The sequence below is a fragment of the Cyanistes caeruleus genome, chromosome 4 (genome assembly GCF_971803275.1).
Source record: "Cyanistes caeruleus chromosome 4, bCyaCae1.hap1.1, whole genome shotgun sequence".
NCBI lineage: Eukaryota > Metazoa > Chordata > Aves > Passeriformes > Paridae > Cyanistes > Cyanistes caeruleus.
In genome coordinates this window covers 4,331,575-4,349,921 of record NC_141704.1, presented here as the reverse complement: position 1 = coordinate 4,349,921, position 18,347 = coordinate 4,331,575, and the positions used below count along the sequence as shown (strand labels likewise).

Below are 18,347 nucleotides of genomic sequence, written 5' to 3'. Positions count from 1 at the left end.
CTTGTGTCAATCCCGGTTAACCAAGCGTGCGTTGCAGGGAGAAAGTAAGTTTTTTAAGGAGTAGCTTTAAGGAAGAGCCCTAGGGGTGCTGGATTTGTGTGTGAGTAAGGCACCTCTCCCTACAGAGAATTACTCCAAAGGAAGAAAAACCAGGATGGAGCTGATGGGAGATGAGAAATGTAAAATGTGTGAGGAAGCCAGTGCTGTGCTTGTACAAAGAGCCAATATTGATACAGATGACAAGGCAAGCATGGTGGAGATAAAGGCAGGGCTGAGACTGACAGCCGTGGGAAGAAGGAAATAAAAGAGATTCTTTATTATATTGCCTGGCTTTTCCTGCCTGTGAGTTAAGAGCCTGGATCTGAATTAAATACCAAGGGAATGGGAGCTGCGTGGGGGGAAGAATCGGATCAGTCTGAGCCACCACTGTGCAGAAACAATGAGCAAGGGATCTGAAACCAGGGAATTTCCCCCCTCCCTGCTCTTTCAGATGCATTTCATAGAATTTTCCTTTGTGCTCCTGCCTGGTGTAATGTCACCTTGAGCCTCTTTTGGTGCTGTTTCCCATCAACTTGTTCCCAGGCTGGCAGTGTGGCTTGTGGTCCTTGATTTGGTTTCCAGAGGATTTCACACTGGCAAAAGAATTGGAGTACAGTGGTGTGTGCTGCTTGTGTAATGTTGATGATTCCAGGCCAGCCAGTGTGCTACTGTTAACAGTATGGCTGGGGACTCTGTTTGAAGTGTTAATTAGCAGCAATTAATAAGAAGCGAAAAATTAATACCCTGTGTCAGCTTTCTTTGCTAGTTAGTTATATCAACACTAAAGCTCAGAGCTATTTTGAAACTGGTGTTTGCATAAGAGTTTGGTCTTCTTGTCACATAACTGGTAAACTTGTAATTCCCAAAATAAGCCTAATAGATCTAATAGATCTATTAGATCAATAGATCAAATTTCCTTGCAATGTGGATGCTCTCAACATGATATTTCAAAACCAGCAAGTTGTCCATAGCTTAAGCAAAAGCCACATTAAAATAGAGTTTAAAAACCCAAAACTGTTGGTGTTGCTGAATGTGCCTCAGAGATTCTGTATTTCCCCCTTTTAATTGAAGTGAGCTCAAACCCAGTCCCAGACAGGTCCCAGCTGTGTTGCAGACACCTTGGGCAGGTTCCTGCTGATTTTGTCCATCCATTTTCCGTTTCTGATGGGAAATTCCATGATCTGGGGTTTGAGTCCCACTTGTGGGTCTGGTGGCAGATTTGAGGCTTGGCTGTGGAAAAAAAAAAAGCAAAAAAAAAAAAAAAAAAAGCAAATACTCTTGTTTCTTGTTTTCTGGGCACCTTCAGCTTTTTATCAGCTCATAACTTTATTTTATCAGCATCATAGAGGCATCACAAGATTTAACTACAATACCAAGCAGATTATGTTTCTTCTTAGTATCTATATTGTTACCCCTGAGCTCTCTTTAAGATGATGGATTTGTTGTGTTTAAATTGATCTGTTTCTCTCTATTCTTTGAATTTTTTTTGGTAGACCCAGGTTATCTTCCATCCTCGTCTGGTCCCTGGCAAAAATTAAAACAGCCACATCCACCCAATGTTTAGCTTCAGCTGCCATCTCCCCTCCTCTCACATTTAACAAGCCTGATGTAAACTCCTGATACTTAGCTAATTTATTATTAATGATATTTATGGAAGTGTTCTCTACCAAAGGAGAAGAGGGTTTTTTTGACTTTCAGTAAACTGATTGCTTCTAGTTTCATGGTTAATTGAAACTTAATATACACTGGGGATGAGTGATATGTATGTTCTGAGGTTAGCTGCACTCAGAATACTTGGAGTCTATAATACACTTAATTCATTAGCGAGTTCCATGTCAACAAAGAATAAAGATGAAGTGCTGTAGTGGCAGTGGGAGAAGGGTCATATCTGTGGAGTACTTAAATTCTGCTGAGCACTTTATGAAGAGACCAATGACCATATTGCTCTGAGCTGGCTTATGATTTTCATTTTAATTTTTAATTTTTTTTTTTCTTTCATTAGCAGATTCCTTTGGGGTGGGGAGCTAAAATTTCTAACTTTGTCTGAACAGCTTTCAGTGGGGGTTGAATCACCTGCATTTGTAATTTGCTTCCACCGGTGATTTTTTTGTGAAACACCCGTGGTTTTTTGCAGGTTTGCAGCTGTGATTGCTCCGGCAGACAGTCCTACCATGGTCTAGCTAATGGATATCAGACACTTGACATGCTCCTCATCTTTTTCAGTTCTAATATAGCTGCTCACACACGTCCATTTCTTCTTTTAAATTGCCATGGGAGCGGCCTTAAAAACTGGGAGTGAGAAATCCACGGCAGAACACTCTCCTCCTTTCTGTTTTATAACCATCATATCTAGTCTTCTAGAATATGCCTCCAGAGTAGTAAAAGTTGAAAAAATCCCATATATTTTTACAATCTTATTACATCCTGCTTTGCCTGGCCTCTGGCAGTAAACTTCTTTCCTACTTTTAGTCACACATTTTGCAGAGCATTTGGCAGTGGTGCTGCCAGCGCAGTCCTGTCTGTCATGCAGGATTTGGAGGCTCCTCTAATAAGCAGGACCAGTCCTCTCCATCAGATATTCTGGACACACACCTTCCCTACTGCCTGTCTTTGCTTTAGCATATCTTTTGTGAATAGCTGCTTCCCTCTGTGCCCATAACCCCAGCTCTTGGTTTCTCTTTTTCAGTCGTCCTTTCACACATTGTAATTCCTCGGCATCTTGGAGTCTTACTGAAAATCTCACTTTGGGGTTCTTTTTAATCTACTCCTAAAGGTGTATCTCGGGGTATTGCTTGTCTGGTGGCTTGGTGTGGCTGGAAATACAGTTCTCATTTAGTCTTGTGGCTGATGTAAGATCTGGTCAGCCTGGGTGCCTTTCCTCATACTGTTTTTCATCTCTGTGTGTTTTTATTCCACTTTGAATTTACTATGGTCACTCCTTCTAGAAGAAACTCCTCTGCTAAAGCAACTCAGTTTAAAATCAGTTAGTATTTGCTGCCCTGTGAAATGTTAAAACCAGTATAGTTACTTTAGGTCAGTCCTCATTCAGTAAACAGTTGCAGCCAGCACTATTTCATGAAGATATCTGCATTTTGCATGTTCAGCTTTATTTTCTAGAATTACTCCAATATCTGTCTCATGACTGTTTGCTTCAGTGTTTCCTCTGTTTCATTACCACAGATCTCCCACTTTGGAAGTTTGAATCTTTGTGGAGTGAGATACATCTCACACTGTGTTAGCCATCAAAAAGCTGGAATTTGAGGCCTGAAATGGCTGGGAGATGGTAGAGATGGTTTTCTAGCATGGGTTGTGCTGCCTTGTGGGCTGAGCCTTCTCTCTCTGTTGGTGGCATTGGGAGCTGGAGAGAACTTTGAGATGTGAAGCCTCTGCTGTTTATTACCTTATTATATGCTCTGTTATTATTTTTGCTGTTGCTCTTATGATACTATTGCCACTAAGGTCCTTTGTTGTGATTTTCATCCAACCCCAGCTTGAGGTTGGAGACAAGAGCAGGATGGAAGGGTCACCATCAGGAATGTTTAGGCTGGAAAAGGTGTCTGAGATCTTTCACCCCAACTGTATCAATATATGATGACATGAAAACCATCAGGAAAGGGAATGGGTTGGTGCAGGTAGAACAAATCACTCACTGTTTTTTTTAATTCTCCTTTTAGCTTGTCCTCATTGCTGCAGGATGAATTAGGAAGGCAAAGCCTGTTCCTTGAGCCATGGAGACGAGGGCATCCTTCATTGCCAGCATGAGAGAGACCCAGCACCTCTCCCCAGAGAAGGATCCCAGCCCGGCCAACGGCGACGGGGAGCAGTTTGATTCAGGTGAGCTCCCCTTCACCCCCACGAGTCCTTGTCACTGCTGCAGCTCCTCACAGGTAGAGCTGGGAGCCAGGGAGGCACTGGGAATGGTTGTACAGCTCCAAGCCCTTTTTTGGGTCTTAGGGATTGGGCTGTGTCCTGTGATTGATGGGGAATAGGAGCTTTTCTTCTTCTGGACCTCATCTGCAGTATGTATCAGCTATTCAAAATTTAAACAAAAAGCCATAGAAAACCTTTCCCAAGGCATCATAATGAGTTCTCCCAGCTTCCCCACCATTTTTTATTCTGTTGAAGTTTTGTGGTTAAGAGAGATGAAACACACATACAGAAATTTACAGCGTTTCTCCTTTGTTTTGACCTTCCCCCTCATTTCCTTCACTATGTTTTTGGAGTGCTTCAGGTGAGGGGGCTTCACAAACACTGAGGAGAGGAGAGTTGGTCACATGTTGTCCTTGTGCTCTAGACTTGGTGCTTGTATGCTCTGGGATGGGCTTCTGAAGGTGTGAGAATTTGCTGTGCTAAATTTGGGTGTTCTATGGTAGATGCAGAAAAGTAGATGCTACTGTCTGGTGATTTTTTGATGGAATCAGGTGCTTTAACTTCCCTTATCTAGCCTTAGCAGGAGGAGACTGTGTCATATGATGAAAAAGTACATTATGGCTAGACCTAACCTACTTTCCTTCTGAAGCTAAGCTTTTCCCTGCTTCTCCCTCAGCATGTCAGAAATTTGGCCACTCAGCCTTCAGTTTCCTCACTTCTTGTAGCAGCTCAGTAATTTTCCTGTTTCCTTGGACACCAGATCCTTGCCTTTCCAGAGTGGACATGTCTGGGCTGATCTAGTCACCACTGGATCTATTTTTATCTGTGGGAGAGAGATAGGAGCCTCTAAAATGAGATTCAGTTGGCCAACCATAGAGATTTTTTTGGGGGTAAGAAGAACTGGCCTGCAATGCCTAAATTTCAGTGGGGATAAGGATTTTGATGGCTCTCCCAAGGCTGTGTTTGTGGTTGATAAGGTATCTGTGTGTCTCCCTCTCCCCACTCCTGTTGTAGGAGCATTTCAGTGCTCTGTTCATTCAAAAAGTCATGTGTGTGTATCCGGGTGCTATAAATAAGATGTCTAAACAATTTACCTTAAACACTTTCTCCTACAGTGAATCCTGGAAAAAAAAAATAAAATTCTGTCTTTCTGGAGCCACAGGGTTTGGGTCTTTTATCCCTTTTCATTTTCATAGCTGAACATCCCAGGGGGCTGTTAACAGCTGGAACAGTTGCATTTTTATAGTGTCAATGCATGAGCACTTTAAAGCCATTGAGAGGCTCGCAGATAATGACTTGTTGATTTTATTTGCCATCCTGGGCTTGTTTATACATCACCGTATTGTAAACCAGCCAGCCTTGACTCTTTCATTAAGGAAAAGCTCTGGACCCAAGTACCAATAATTGGAAAGAGAGCTGGTATGTAAAAGAGGGTTAATGCCAGATTTATCACCTTTCAGGGTGTCCTGTGCTCCTCAGCAGTTGGGTTTTTCTGATGGATGAGGAGATTTCTGTGCAGCCCTGTTGAATGTGTGGGTGGTGTTGGGAGCTTTGGGCTGGTCTCATCCCTGTGTCTCTTCTGAATGCCCCCCTGCCAGAATTCCAGCAGGGAACAAAGTCCATTAAAAAAACATTTTGAAAACATACAGTCCCTTCAGAATTCATTGTGGTGGAAATGAAGCAAAATAAACCACTGATGCTGTGATAAATGTGTACTCTGACATTATTTTTACAGACCTTGTAAAAGTAATTTCCTGATAAAGTCTGCAGATAAAACATGGTAGAGGAGCCAGGCTGGTGATGTGTCAGAGAGGAATGAGCTGACAGGGAGGGAAGGCTGCAGCTCTCACTCTGCCTCACCTCCGGGCCTTGAAGCCTCCTAATTTGGGTTTAGAAAGGAGAGATCTGGGTGGTATTTTGTTAAACAGGTGCTGTTTTTAATTTTGCTGGGCAGCATGTGAAAGAACCTACCAGTGAAAGTCTCTGTGCTGGCCCGTGGTAGAGTAGGTCAGGGTAAATAAGGTTGCGAAGGACTTGGTGCATCCATAAGTAGCATCTATTTATATTTATTAAGAAGCTTTTTCCAGATTCTGGGGAAAACTCTGACCCCCTTGGAGACACTGCTCCTTGCAAGGGCTGGAGATTATGCACTGAACTGATGGAAAAACTCAGTTCCTACGCTCTGTGGTATTAATCTTTCCCATAAGACTGCTGAGGAGGGCTGGAGAAAAGGAGACAGGTGCTGAAGGAGATCTTGCCTTGACTAACACAGGCAATTAGAGCAAAAAAAGGAATAAAAACTGAGAGTACACAGAGAGCATCCTGGGCTGAAGGAGAGGGCTCATGCTCTGAAATGGAAGTACCTGATCAGGAGAGAAGAGAGCCCAGGGCTGACCTGGAAGTCACAGAACCACAGAATTATTTAGGGTGGAGAAGACCTCTAAGAGCTTTGAGTCCAACCATTCCCCCAGCACTGACAAGGCCACACACTAAGCCATGTCCCCATGTGTCACATCTGTGTGACTTTTAAATCCCCCCAGGGATGGTGACTCCACCGCTGCCCTGGGCAGCCTGTTCCAAAAGTCCTGTCCATGTCCTGAGGTGGAAATGCCCTTGGGATTGTTGGAGCAGCCCATGCCAACCCCACAGACACAGGTGGATGCAGGAGCAGGGGGCAATGAGGCTGAAGGGATTGTGCACTTAAAGATTTTCATGTCAGGTGATTCTGACTTTTGGTTGGATGGGGCTTGGTTCTGTTCAGGGTAAAAAGTTGCTTAAGCGATTTTAAACCTTGAATGGATAATCATCTCTGCCCATCTACTGATGGACTAACATCCTTGGTTTCAGAAATCTCTGCACACTGCTTTTCTCTATAACATTAACTCTGCAGGGTTGCAGGCATGAAGGCTGAAAAATATCCCTGTTCATCTAAATTGCCTGCCTGCATGATACAGAATTTTTCCACCAAGCTCCTACCTTGTGGTTATGTTGTGGCTTATCATTCAGTCAAGGTTGAACAAACCCCTCATTCTGGGTCAGATATCTCAACTAGAGCCAGCTTCTGTGCCTGAAGGTTTTTGCAGTGATTGCAAAAGTCAAAACAAAGCCCAGTGTTCATTCTGTGATGAATTTGTCTATTTTTGGATTTTAATAATGGAATTGGGTTATTTCTTGCTGAGTTGAAGAGTCATCTGGTAGACTCTTTATCACTGGAGTAAATGTTGATTTGCATCTCCATATTTAAGAAGATGGTTTGAGTTCAGGGCAAGGAGTCAGACTTGATGCAGGAGCATGCAAGTGTTTAACAGTGTTGACAGCTCAGCTTTGAACTCCCAGACAGATCTTTACCCTCCACCAGCTCTGTCTCAAAACCCCTCTTCTGATCCCCTTTTTTCCCCCTCACCTATGTGGGTCTGGTGCCACAGGCAGAAAATAAAAATTGTGTCTTCCCCTTTTAATAATGAGAGATTCCCCTTGCACAACATAATTTTCTCTGGTCCTGGAAACTGGAGACCTGTAGCAATAATTGCAATAAATTAACCCTGCCTTTTTCTTCATAAAACTGTCTGGGGAGGGTTCTTAATTCAGTTTGTCATGAGTCACTTTAATTACATCATGACCACACTGATGAATGTTTGGGCAGGTAAAGGGTCTCACAGAGTTTGCCTGATAAATGCTTATTGCAAAGATCTTATTGCTAGACTGTAAATATTTTTGCTCTGGGGATGAAACTGGGCTTGTGAAATTGCTTGGGAACAAAATGAAAACAATCAGATTTGGCTGATTTTCTGTAACTGAAAGAAGATTTATTTTTAATTATTGCTGTGTGCATTTCAGAGATGGTTTGGGGTCTTGGCTCTGCCACAGTGAGGTTATAAAGGAAGAAGAGAAAGAGTGGTCATGTCCAGTCCTTCCTGTGGGGAGGGATTGTGTGGGGCAGTGTGTGCTTGGGGGAGAGAGGATACAGAGCCCCAGATCTGAAGGGGAGCAGGGAGTAAGAATGCAGTAGGGGAATAGAGAGGTGTGCTCAGGGGTTTGGGGAAAGCAGCTGTAGCCTTGGGGGAAGAGGGAGGCCTGGGGGCTTTATCTTCCATTTATGGGTGCAGTGATGCTGAGGAAGGAGAGGAAAGGTAGCAGGAGTGAAAATGGGTCTCACCCACCCCAGGGGTTGGGGTGTTTGGTCTGCACATGGCTCAGCCAACAGAAGCATCTTCTAATTCATCACGGGGGCACTGCTGTAATTAACAGTGCTGTTAATTGAGGGCACAAGGACATTGCACCTCCTTGATAGTGGGCAGGCAGCCACCTCCCTCGCAGCCAGGGAGTCATCAAATGCAAAATAAAAGAGCACAAGTGCCTGTTGCAGTGTATGACAGTTTTGTGCCCCCACTGCCATGGAAGCAGAGTAATTTCTGGTCTCAGTGTTGGCTGCTAAAGCCCCAGAGTCTGCTGAAAGCGTAGTAAGAGCTGGTCAAAACACAGATCCTTAGAGCAAGCTTTCTGTTTTCCCTTCTGTTGATGTTTATACTGGTTGCTATTCTCACCCTGAACTCTTTGACACAACTTTTGCCTTCTTTGGCTGTGTTTTAGGCTGCTTTTCTTTTCCTTTCTCTCTCCTTTTTTTTTTTTTTTTTTTTAATTTTTTTTCTTTTTTTTTTTTTTTTCTTTTGAACAGATGAGGGCTCCAGCATTGAGGACACAGACTTCAACTGGGACGAGTTCCTGGAGGAAACAGGAGCCAGTGCTGCTCCCCACACCTCCTTCAAACACGTACGTGCTTCCTCTGAGCCTTGTGGGTGTTGTACACGTTCCCTCTTCTAGTTTTCAGGGGCTCCCTGCAGAACTGTAGTGGAGTTTTACCATTTTGGGGAGAAATTGTCCCTCCACACGTGCAAAACCCTGAGTGGGAATAGCCCCCAGCCAGTGTTAGGTGTCACTGGTGTGTTTGCAGTCACAGATTTGAGTTCTGTGTCTGTGCCACTCCCTTATCCTCTGCCTTGCATCAGATTTTCCATTTTTGAGGGCTTGTGTTGGTCTTTCCTTTTGCTTATAATGCACTCATTTTATTTCTCTTCACCTATTTTCCTCTCTACATCCATTGTTGTCTATGCCAGCCTGTAGAGATAAATCTCACAAGTGTCTTATTTCCCCAAAGCTCCTTTTAATGCCTGATTTACTGACTGGCAGAGTCACTCAGCCCTAGAGTTCAGTGTGGCTCATAGGAGACCACCTCTCAGCCTCCTGCCTGGAGATGCTGTCTCAGAAGTGTGGGAAGCAGGGACTCTGTGCTTTTCCTGGGTGAACATGGAGCATGCAGACTGCTGTGGCAGTGACAAGTCTGTGCTCTGTGTTAGCACAAGCAGCATCTGAAGGCACCTCTGGAGTTCACCTGGTCAAACCACCTTTGTCTCCAGGTAATTTTGTGGCTTGTTTTGTAGGGCTAAAGGATGAAAAATATCTCTTTTACCTAGATCTGAAAAGCCAGTACAGTCCTCCATTCCCTATTTTGCTTTCATTTTAACAACAGTTAACCCAGAGTATTGCAGGGTGAAGGACCATAATTCTCTACACTGGAGAGTAGCAGGGGAATGCTTATTGTGGAGTTTATTCTTGATCCAGCAGCTGTTTGGAGAGAGCATCATGTCCCAGATTTCTTCTCCAGGCTCAAAGTAGAAAGTTTTATGCTTCATGAAGCCCTTAAGGATGTCTTCAGTTGTGTGGAGAAGCCCAGCTCATCCTGCTGATTCTGTTGACTGCAGTGTCTCACAGCACCTTAATCCTGGGAATGTCAGTGTGGGACAGATTGGTGCTGGGAACAGTCCTTGGTGACTGCTTCACAGTCTGAAACTTGATCCTCAAAATCTGGCCAAAAACCCAAAAGCTGTCAGAGAAGATTGTATTATCTGTCTGATTCTTCTCTTGATGTGATTTCCAGTCACAAGTCTCTTGGCTTCTGGAGTGCCTTGTTGGTGCTATGGTGAGCACAGGGAGAAAACTGAGAAATGGATCACTCTCTGCAGGCATCAGGCTCAGGTGCTTTGAGCTGCAGCTGCCAGTCTGTACTGGGAGGAGGCCAGGAGATCCAGTTTGTACTGGGACATGGGCCAGCCTGTACCCTGGGTTATTTATGAGGACTCTGAGCAATGCTGAGATCCTGTTTTAATGCTGAGTAAAGCAGTGTCACAGACCACCTTCAGCATTAGGCCATCTCCAAAGACCCCTCTCAATTGTTCTGTGACTCTGGGCATTGATTCTGCTGGAGGTGCCCACACAAGGAAAGGCACATGGAGTGCAAATGAGAAATGGGTTTGGGTGGGCATCCCTGGGAGCAGAAGCTGGAGTTGGATGAGTGAGGGATTACTGATGGGCCAGAGGAGTGTTTTCTCAGCAGACTGGCATCCACATGTCTGTGAAATCCTCAGTTGACCAAGTAGACCATGTTGTATTTATCTTTGTAAGTAATTAAACATTTATTTTAAACTGCCATTTCAATTGGAAGTCAATCAGAGACAGGCTTACCTAGATTTATAATCCCTCTAGATTCAGTAGCTGATAAGGTTCCAAGAAACCTGTAACAACTTGTCCCTAAACATCTCCTAAGGAGTGACAGGTTACATTTTGGATGGTTTTGTGAAGACAAGGCTGGCACCTGACCAGTGCACTGGCATCCACCTCTTCTTTATCAGCAACAGCTAGAGGCATCTCAGTGGTCCTTGGAACTTGGGTAGTGCTACAACAGGCCCTGGTGTTCATCAGCAGTGTCCCAAAAGAGATGCACGAGCATCTCCAGTGTCCTAAGGCAAGTTACAGGTGACCTATCACTGCTGAGATAAATGGAAGTGACGTCTCCATCAGATGGCAGAACAGTGACACAGACAATTTACTTATTTTCAGTGACTGGTCACACCTTGTTTTCCAGGGTGCTGGGAGGGGGAATTGGTTGAGGCTTGAGCTGCTGAGGATGGGTGCAGTGGAAGTTCTCTCCTTGGTCTCCCTGCTACAGCATTCAGCCCCTGATACTTGTCAAGTTTCTAGAGGTGCTTTAGTGTTATGTGGCTAATTATTGCAGTTGGGCTTAAGTCCTAGAGGTGCTTCATACTTTTGTGCCTTGTTGTGTCCTGTGATTTGCCTGGTGGAGCTGTGCAGTGGGAAACCTCATTTGAGTTATGCTGACAGTATTGGAGGCATTAGTGGCATTTAGGGGTTGAAGATGAGTGCCAGTCCTCCCTTGGATGTAGTACACCTGAAGGTACCACTCCTGCACCTTGGAACCTGTGGGACTTGCATGATGGGATATGAGCCAGTAGGAATGGAACTGCTCATATAGATGGACAGGGAGGTGGTTGGATTAAAAGCACAATCAGATCATGTCCTATCCCAGGGCATCTCTTTAAGGGCAGAATTTCCAGGGGAGGGAAGCGGGTCTCCCTGCCAAGCAGCAAAAGTAACATCATGCCTTTCTCGTTTTGCAAGGTTGAAATCAGCCTTCAAAGCAGTTTCCAGCCAGGGATGAAATTAGAAGTGGCCAACAAGAGCAACCCAGACACGTATTGGGTGGCTACAATCATCACCACCTGTGGGCAGCTCCTGCTGCTCCGTTACTGCGGCTACGGGGACGACCGCAGGGCAGACTTCTGGTGTGATGTGATGACAGCAGACCTGCACCCCGTGGGCTGGTGCACGCAGAACAACAAGGTGCTGATGCCTCCAGATGGTGAGTTCTGCCTGGTTTGTTAGGGTTGTGCACTGGTTTTGGGCTGTGGGTTCATCTCCAGATTTCTGGTTGGTGTGGGATGGATACTCCAGGTCCTCAGCTGGTGTTGGGTGATGTGGGCAGGGTCGGGTCCCCACAGGATTCCGTTTGCCAGTCAGCCTCCAGCAAAGGTGTTTTTGCCCTAGCTGGTAACAACAGAAGGCAGTTCCATAGGGAGATGTCTTCTTCCTGCTGAACTGCAATGCTGTGATTTTCACTTTGGGGAGAAAGCTGTTCTGTTCTTGTAGAAGAGCAAACTAAATAAGCAAGATCAGTTTGGGTGTAATCAAAATCAGAAGCTGACTTTGCACTCAAAAGTGGTTTTCCCTGAAAGTTTAAGACCTTCCACTGCCAGACTCTGGCAGCTTTTAATTCCAATGGTAGATCTGCATGATTAAAGATAGCAGAATTTGGTCATTTGTGGTTAGGGCATGTCCTGCTTGGCAGCTCTTAGGTGCACAGCAGCTGAATGGAAGTGTTGTAGGTTCCTGAGTGGCTCATGTGGAGCAGTTTTTTAATAATACAACTTGATCACCAGTGTATAAGAATATAAATATATATATATATATGTAGGCTATGTGCATCAACAGAGCAGCTGTGGTGTATCCTTGCTGCTACATTGCTCCAAGCAGAGGCATATTGTCAGTGTTGCTCCTAAGTATTCCTGCCATATATCCCATTTATTCTGGATCAAGGGAAGAAGAGATGAGTATTCAGCCTCCAGCTTGTGCATACATTTAAGGAAAGTCTGATTTAAGGGTTCTGCTGCTGAAGTTACTCTTTCCCTTTCTGCTGTGTGTGGCTGTGCCAGTTGTGTGCCACGTGGGAATTCTCCTGGAGTAAGTGTTCCCTGACTTCCCCCTGAAGTGAGCTGTAGACAGAGTCTTTGAATCAAAGCTGACATTCCTGCCTTGCATATGCCCAACTGTGAGCTAAACTTATCTTTTTGTTCTGGTCTGTGTGTTTTGAATAAACACAAGATTGATTGCTTAAAAAAACCCAAAAAAACAGTCTTGAAGAGAAATACAGCTGAGAAATCTCTTGCCTTAGTACCAGTAAATCAAGCTGATGTGAGAGGGGTGAGGTATTTTATTTTATTGGTCTTTTAAAAGACGTTTTATTATGTGGATTACAATCAGCGTTACCAGAAAGGTGTACAGTGCTACAGACTAAATCTCAAATGTGAGGGTCAGGGGGGTAAGAGAACTTACTGAATGTCATAGTAGGAAATAACAATTCCCTTACAACCTGAGGCAACTGTTTTTCATGGATCTGTTGGAATTTGCCCTTTGTGTAGTGGCCACTCTGTGGGAATTGCCTTGCTTGAGTGACTGCAAGTGTGCAGTGTGTCCTACATCCCTTCTCTGGTGGGTGATGTAACTGTACACCAAGGTGCTGAATGTGGGCAATTGCCCTGTTAGTTTGGGGTTTTTTGTTTGTTTATTTTCCACCCCCCCCTCCCATTTTCAGCGAATAAACTTTGTTGTATGTCACAGTATAATTTTCAAAAAGAATAAATTAAATGCATGGTTTGTTATTTCAAAAGAGATTTAAGGATTTAAGAGCTTGGTTCATATTTTGAAATGAGGCATCTAAAATGCCCAAGAGGATCTGAGCCTTCAAGACTTACAGAATCATAGGACCTACGCATTAGGAAAAGAGAAACTGATTTTCTCTATGAACTCTGTGGAGCTGTTTTCAAACCTTTCTAGGATTGCACTTTTATTTTGTTGTCAAACCTTTGGGAGAGACAAAACCCAGCTTTAAATAGCACGGACCCAGTTCTGAAGGCATCAGTTCTGCGCATCTTGATGACAGTGAGTGCATCTGTTGGCTGGACCGTGCAAACAGCGTGGCTGGGGCTGGTTGTCTGTCATTAGGCTGTGATTTTAATCAGGAGCTGAAGGCTTTGGTTAAAAAGCAGAGTTGCCAAAATGGACTTGTTTAACAGCCAGAATGACAGCACTGGGACGGCGCTTTGTTTCTGCTTACGTGTCAGGTTGGACTGATCGGTGCTCAACTCGTAAATGTGATGCCAGACAAGAATGGTAGAGTGATGGGACAAAGAATTTCATTAGATGGGAGAGAGATGCAACAAAATAGGCTGGTTCAGTTCAGCAGATCAATAGAACTTGATTTAAAGTCCAGCACGCTCAGAGCTTTTAAGAGGCGGCTGCCAAATAATTGTAGTTTATGATCCAAATCGAAGGAAGTTGATTAATTTACAGACTGCTGCACTGTTATTTATGGGGTGATGTTGGTTGCATCATGGTGCCTGTGGCCTGTGAGTAAAATGTCAAGTCATGTTCTGTCCTCCTGTGACGTGATGGTGCAATCACCAGATCAGGAGTACCTGAGGTGGCAATAAAATGTCTTGGTTTATGGCAGGATGATGTGAGTGCACGTGTGCCTGTGAGCTTCATGCTCCAGCCCCCTCCTCCACAGGAAATCAAAGGAGTAAAATTGTAGTTACTTCAAGCTTTGCCATTAATTATATTTTTCTCATTACAAATCGGTGTGTAATTTGAATTGCAAACTCAACTATCCTGGCAGAATAGATCTGTTTACCATTCAAAGCAAAATGAAAATTATTTAAATTAGTTAATATAGAACTCATTTGAATGAATTGAATGTTTATTCATGAACTAGCTGAGGCAAGTGTGAAGCTGTCCTTATGGTCTGTAGCTTTGGCACTGATCAGCTCTAATGTCACGTCCTGGGACAGAGATTTCTTCTTTATTGCATATTAGCTGTGGTGTAAGCAGTGGGTAACTACTGCCTGATGTAGCTGAGTGTGAAATTTTCATCCTTCCTGACAAGGCCCTTCAGCAATTGTAATTCATATGAGGAAGGACAACCTGCTTCGAAGTTCACTGGCAGTGGCAGGGCTGCGTGGGAGGCTTTGTTTCCTGCAGTATGAGGGTGGGATGTAAGGTAGATTTCCCATCAGATAGTTAAAATTCTCCCATTATATCAGCCTGCATGGAAACAGGGATAGCATCTATCCCCTCCTATGTCTTACCCAAATGCTCTCTTCCTCCTCAAAGAGCGGGTTTTGTCACCATCCTTCATCCCTTGGGCTGTTTCACCCATTGAGCATTAAAAATTACAGCCTAGCTAAACTTTCCTGGCTAGTGAAAGGAGATGAGGGGTCCTTTAGCCTGTTCATTTCCATGTGCTGTTTTCCACTGTTGATGACAGTTGAGTTCAGGGACACATCCACCATCGGGCGCAGGAGCGGCGTGGAGAACCTGACAAGTGTAGAAGCTAAATTATGCATCGTGAAAGAGCAGGGACGTCCTGTGATTGACACTCGGGGGTTTTTGTGCAGATTGCAGATTTACAGCTGAGCCCAGTCTCTCCTGGCACTGTTGTAATGCGTCCTGGAATCAGTTAAAGATGCCGGATGATGGGATTGTTTTGTACACTTGTAATTGCAGCAGTGGCTCTGCTTTAATGTTATTGACAGATGGAAATTCAGACAGAGCATTTCTATATGCCCTCTCTGTCAGCTGGAGTCTGCTTGCCATGCTGACCAGGAGGCTGGAGATGGAAAGAAGTACAACAAGGAGGGAACCATGCCTGTATTTTGATTTTGGTGTGGACTGGTGCAGAATGGGAAACCTCTGAATGCTGGCTGTACCAGGGCTTGGTGACCAATCACGCTGTGATTCTGTGTAGGAAAGCAGCTTTTACTTCCCTATTGCATCAATACAAGAAGGATTAAAGTTCAGAAGTCCGATCCTGGATTGAAATAACCTTCTCTTTTATGATGCTGAGTTTGATAAAGTTTAATCATCAAATATACCATTAAGAGGGATAGACCTAAAGCATTTTGCCTGCCCAGGGATTCTGTGGAGGGAAACACCATCATTTGGTCACTGTTTAGGTTTTCATGTGGCTCTCAGGTGAGATTAACTCCTACCCCAGATGTAGGCCAAAGGAGGAAATTTCACTGTGATCCCAAGTGCTGGGTCAGATTCTGGCAAGGATATGGTTGAAAAGGGAGATAAAACTTGTGCCACAACATACTGGATTGCCTTCAAACAACAACTTACTGCTGTTTTTGTTTGGCTGGTTTTATATATTATCATGTGAATCTATCACAGAGCAAAAACCTGCTCTTTGAGGTTACTGGTGTAAAGGAGGGGAGAAATGGATCTGGTTGGCCTTGTCAGAATTCACAGCATGGTGATTCTGGGTGGCCAGAAGATGGTCTGCTGTGTTGCAGGTGTGGATTTGATGTCACTCCAAGGCACACAGAAGGATTTTTTTGGGGTAACAGCTCAGGGTGGGGGTGATGTTGCTCATACCCTTGGCTTTCAGCATCATTATTGGAGCTCCTTGGCTGAATGCAAAGCGTGTCCACGGGCTCTTAAAAGAGGGACACACAGATCAGAGATAATGTTTCTGACAGTGGATGAGGGTGTTCAGAGATTCCCTTCCAGAAAACACAGTCATGGGTATTGTTGGTTTTGTTGTTTCTTTTTAAATGAAGGCATCTTCCCTCTGGTAATCTCATCCCAGAGGAAGTAAAAATTAAACTGTCTGTGATTACAGCACAGGTAGAGGGATCAGATGGGCAGGGTGGGCTTCTCCTTTTGCTTTTTTACTGGGATGGAGAGCAGATCTGGCCCTGGTTTAGCTCTTCTGCCTGAAATATTACTTCCTAAGACCTTGAGGCTGGAGAAAATAAGTAGGCATTCACTGAGCTTATGCTGTTTTACATCAGCTAAGAACTGGACCCTCGAGCCAAGTAAAATGAAACTCGGAAATCTTCTTTGGCAGGTTGCACTGTCAAAGCCTGTGGATGTTTCTAAAGCAGTATACAGGGCTGTTTTTTAAAATCTCTGCCCGATCTTTATCCTATTATTCCATCAAAACTGAGTTTAGACTAACCTAATGTAAATAGATGGCAGGATTTCTTTATTTTAAATGCTGCAAATGACTCTTAGTACACTGTTTTATATGTGCTTTTCAAGTTGACTTTAGCAGACTATTAATTATGCAGGGATGACGTTAGCATAAATAACTAGTCAGCAAATAAATGTCAATTAAATATTCTATTAGCATAGTAGGCAGCTTTATGCATTGGCATAGAACATTTAGCAGATTATACTTAACAAGCACATAAAAAAGTAGCTTTTTTTTTCCTTAGCTCTCCTGATGACGGCAAAGGGGAGGAGAGGAGGTAAAAATGCTGGCTTTGGCTAAAATTTGGTGTAGTAGGAGTCAAGTCAGTTGACTCTGGTGTAATTTGGGAGTTTCCAGGAGCTGGAATTCACTGGACCATGTCATGGCTTGGCATTTCCATCCAGCCCCTCATAGCCCCTTGCAGACTTGCTGAGAAAAACATATTTTCATTACACCCCCCTCAGTAGATTCTCCTTCTCTTCCTTGGTGTGACTCAGGTCCCTCAGCCTGGGATGTGGAAATTCAAGAGTCTGCCTGTGGCTTGTGTGGCATCAGGATAATATTGTCTTGATAGGGAAAACGATCTTTTCACTATTGTGTCAAACTGCAAATCTTTTGCATGTGCCACTGGCTTTAGTTACTTTCAAAAAACTTAATACTGCCAAGTGAGGCCCTTTTGGGGTACACTGAGCCTAACAGGCCCTCAGGTGTCCTTTGGGAATGTAATTAATTGCTGAGCCACTGTGTAAATGTGGCACAGCCTGGCCAGTGGGTCAGGTTTTGCGAGAAGTTCGAGTTGTAGACTTCATCAAATGCAGAGGGTTTTGATCATCTTCAGGTCTGCTGGGCTTGAGGTCAACATTTTCTGTCTTGATTGTCCTTTTAATATAATTTTTCAGGTCCAGAGGCATAACTGCAGAGAGCCTTGCAGGGATGAGATGCTGGCAGGTTTATTAGTTGGATTGGGGAATAAATGATTTATCCTGATGTTTCAGTTGTGAAACTGAGACAAAAAAACACTTCCTGAGTGGGAAATCTGAGGTGTGCACTGCTGTGGCTGTGGCTGGGACCACTGTGAGTGATGGAGAAAATCGAGGGGAAAAAACAATGTTTGGTTAAAGACAGGTCTTTTTGTTTGAGGTTTTTTGGGAGTGCAGTAGAAGAGGTCTTTAGGAATGTACACATTTGGCTCTGCAGGGGCCCTGTGGCTCAGGTACGTGGCCTGGGGGCACTCTCAGCTCTCTTGGAAGGGAACAGCTTTCCCTGAGGCCAAGTCTCATCAGCTGGGGTCACTCTTTGTGCTTCTCCCGAGCATCTGGTGGAATTGGCTTAGAAAAGTTCCTTTTCACCTTTCATGAAACCGTAAATTGAAAGCCTCCGCTTTGTACTCACCAGTATTTTCCTTTGGGGAAAAACAGGTAACATTTTTCCACTCAAAAACATCAGGATGGCTGTCTTTGGGTTTAAGCACCCTAAAAACTGCCTTGAGTTGAGCAGACTCAGCAGCCCAGGAGTGGATGCTGGTCCCTCCTTTGCCCTTTTGCCTGGGTGAGACTTTGTCTCAGGAGGTTTTGGCTCCTCCTTGATGCCCTGTGAGATGTTCTTGTGCCTGGGGAGCCCAGCCCTTGCTGAGGATCAGGAATTTGAAAAACTGAAACCGTGCAAGATTTAGTTTTCCAGTGGAAAAAAAGAAAGCCCAGAGCTTGCACATGAAATAGGCTCTGTTTATTAAAAGCAAGAAAAGAAACACACTTTTATCAAAACCTAATTT

General features: G+C 44.2%; 1 protein-coding gene across 2 annotated transcripts in view; it reads left to right on the top strand.

Moving 5' to 3' along the window:
• The window catches only part of SFMBT2 (Scm like with four mbt domains 2), a 103,444-nt gene that overhangs the window by 9,235 nt on the left and 75,862 nt on the right, over positions 1-18,347 (top strand). For both annotated transcript variants that reach the window (XM_023918780.2, XM_086886439.1), the window contains exons 2-4: positions 3,714-3,873; positions 8,585-8,679; positions 11,383-11,623. In XM_023918780.2, coding sequence (XP_023774548.2) covers positions 3,768-3,873; positions 8,585-8,679; positions 11,383-11,623 — 442 coding nt within the window. In that variant the 5' untranslated portion in view covers positions 3,714-3,767. The remainder of the gene's footprint in view (positions 1-3,713; positions 3,874-8,584; positions 8,680-11,382; positions 11,624-18,347) is intronic.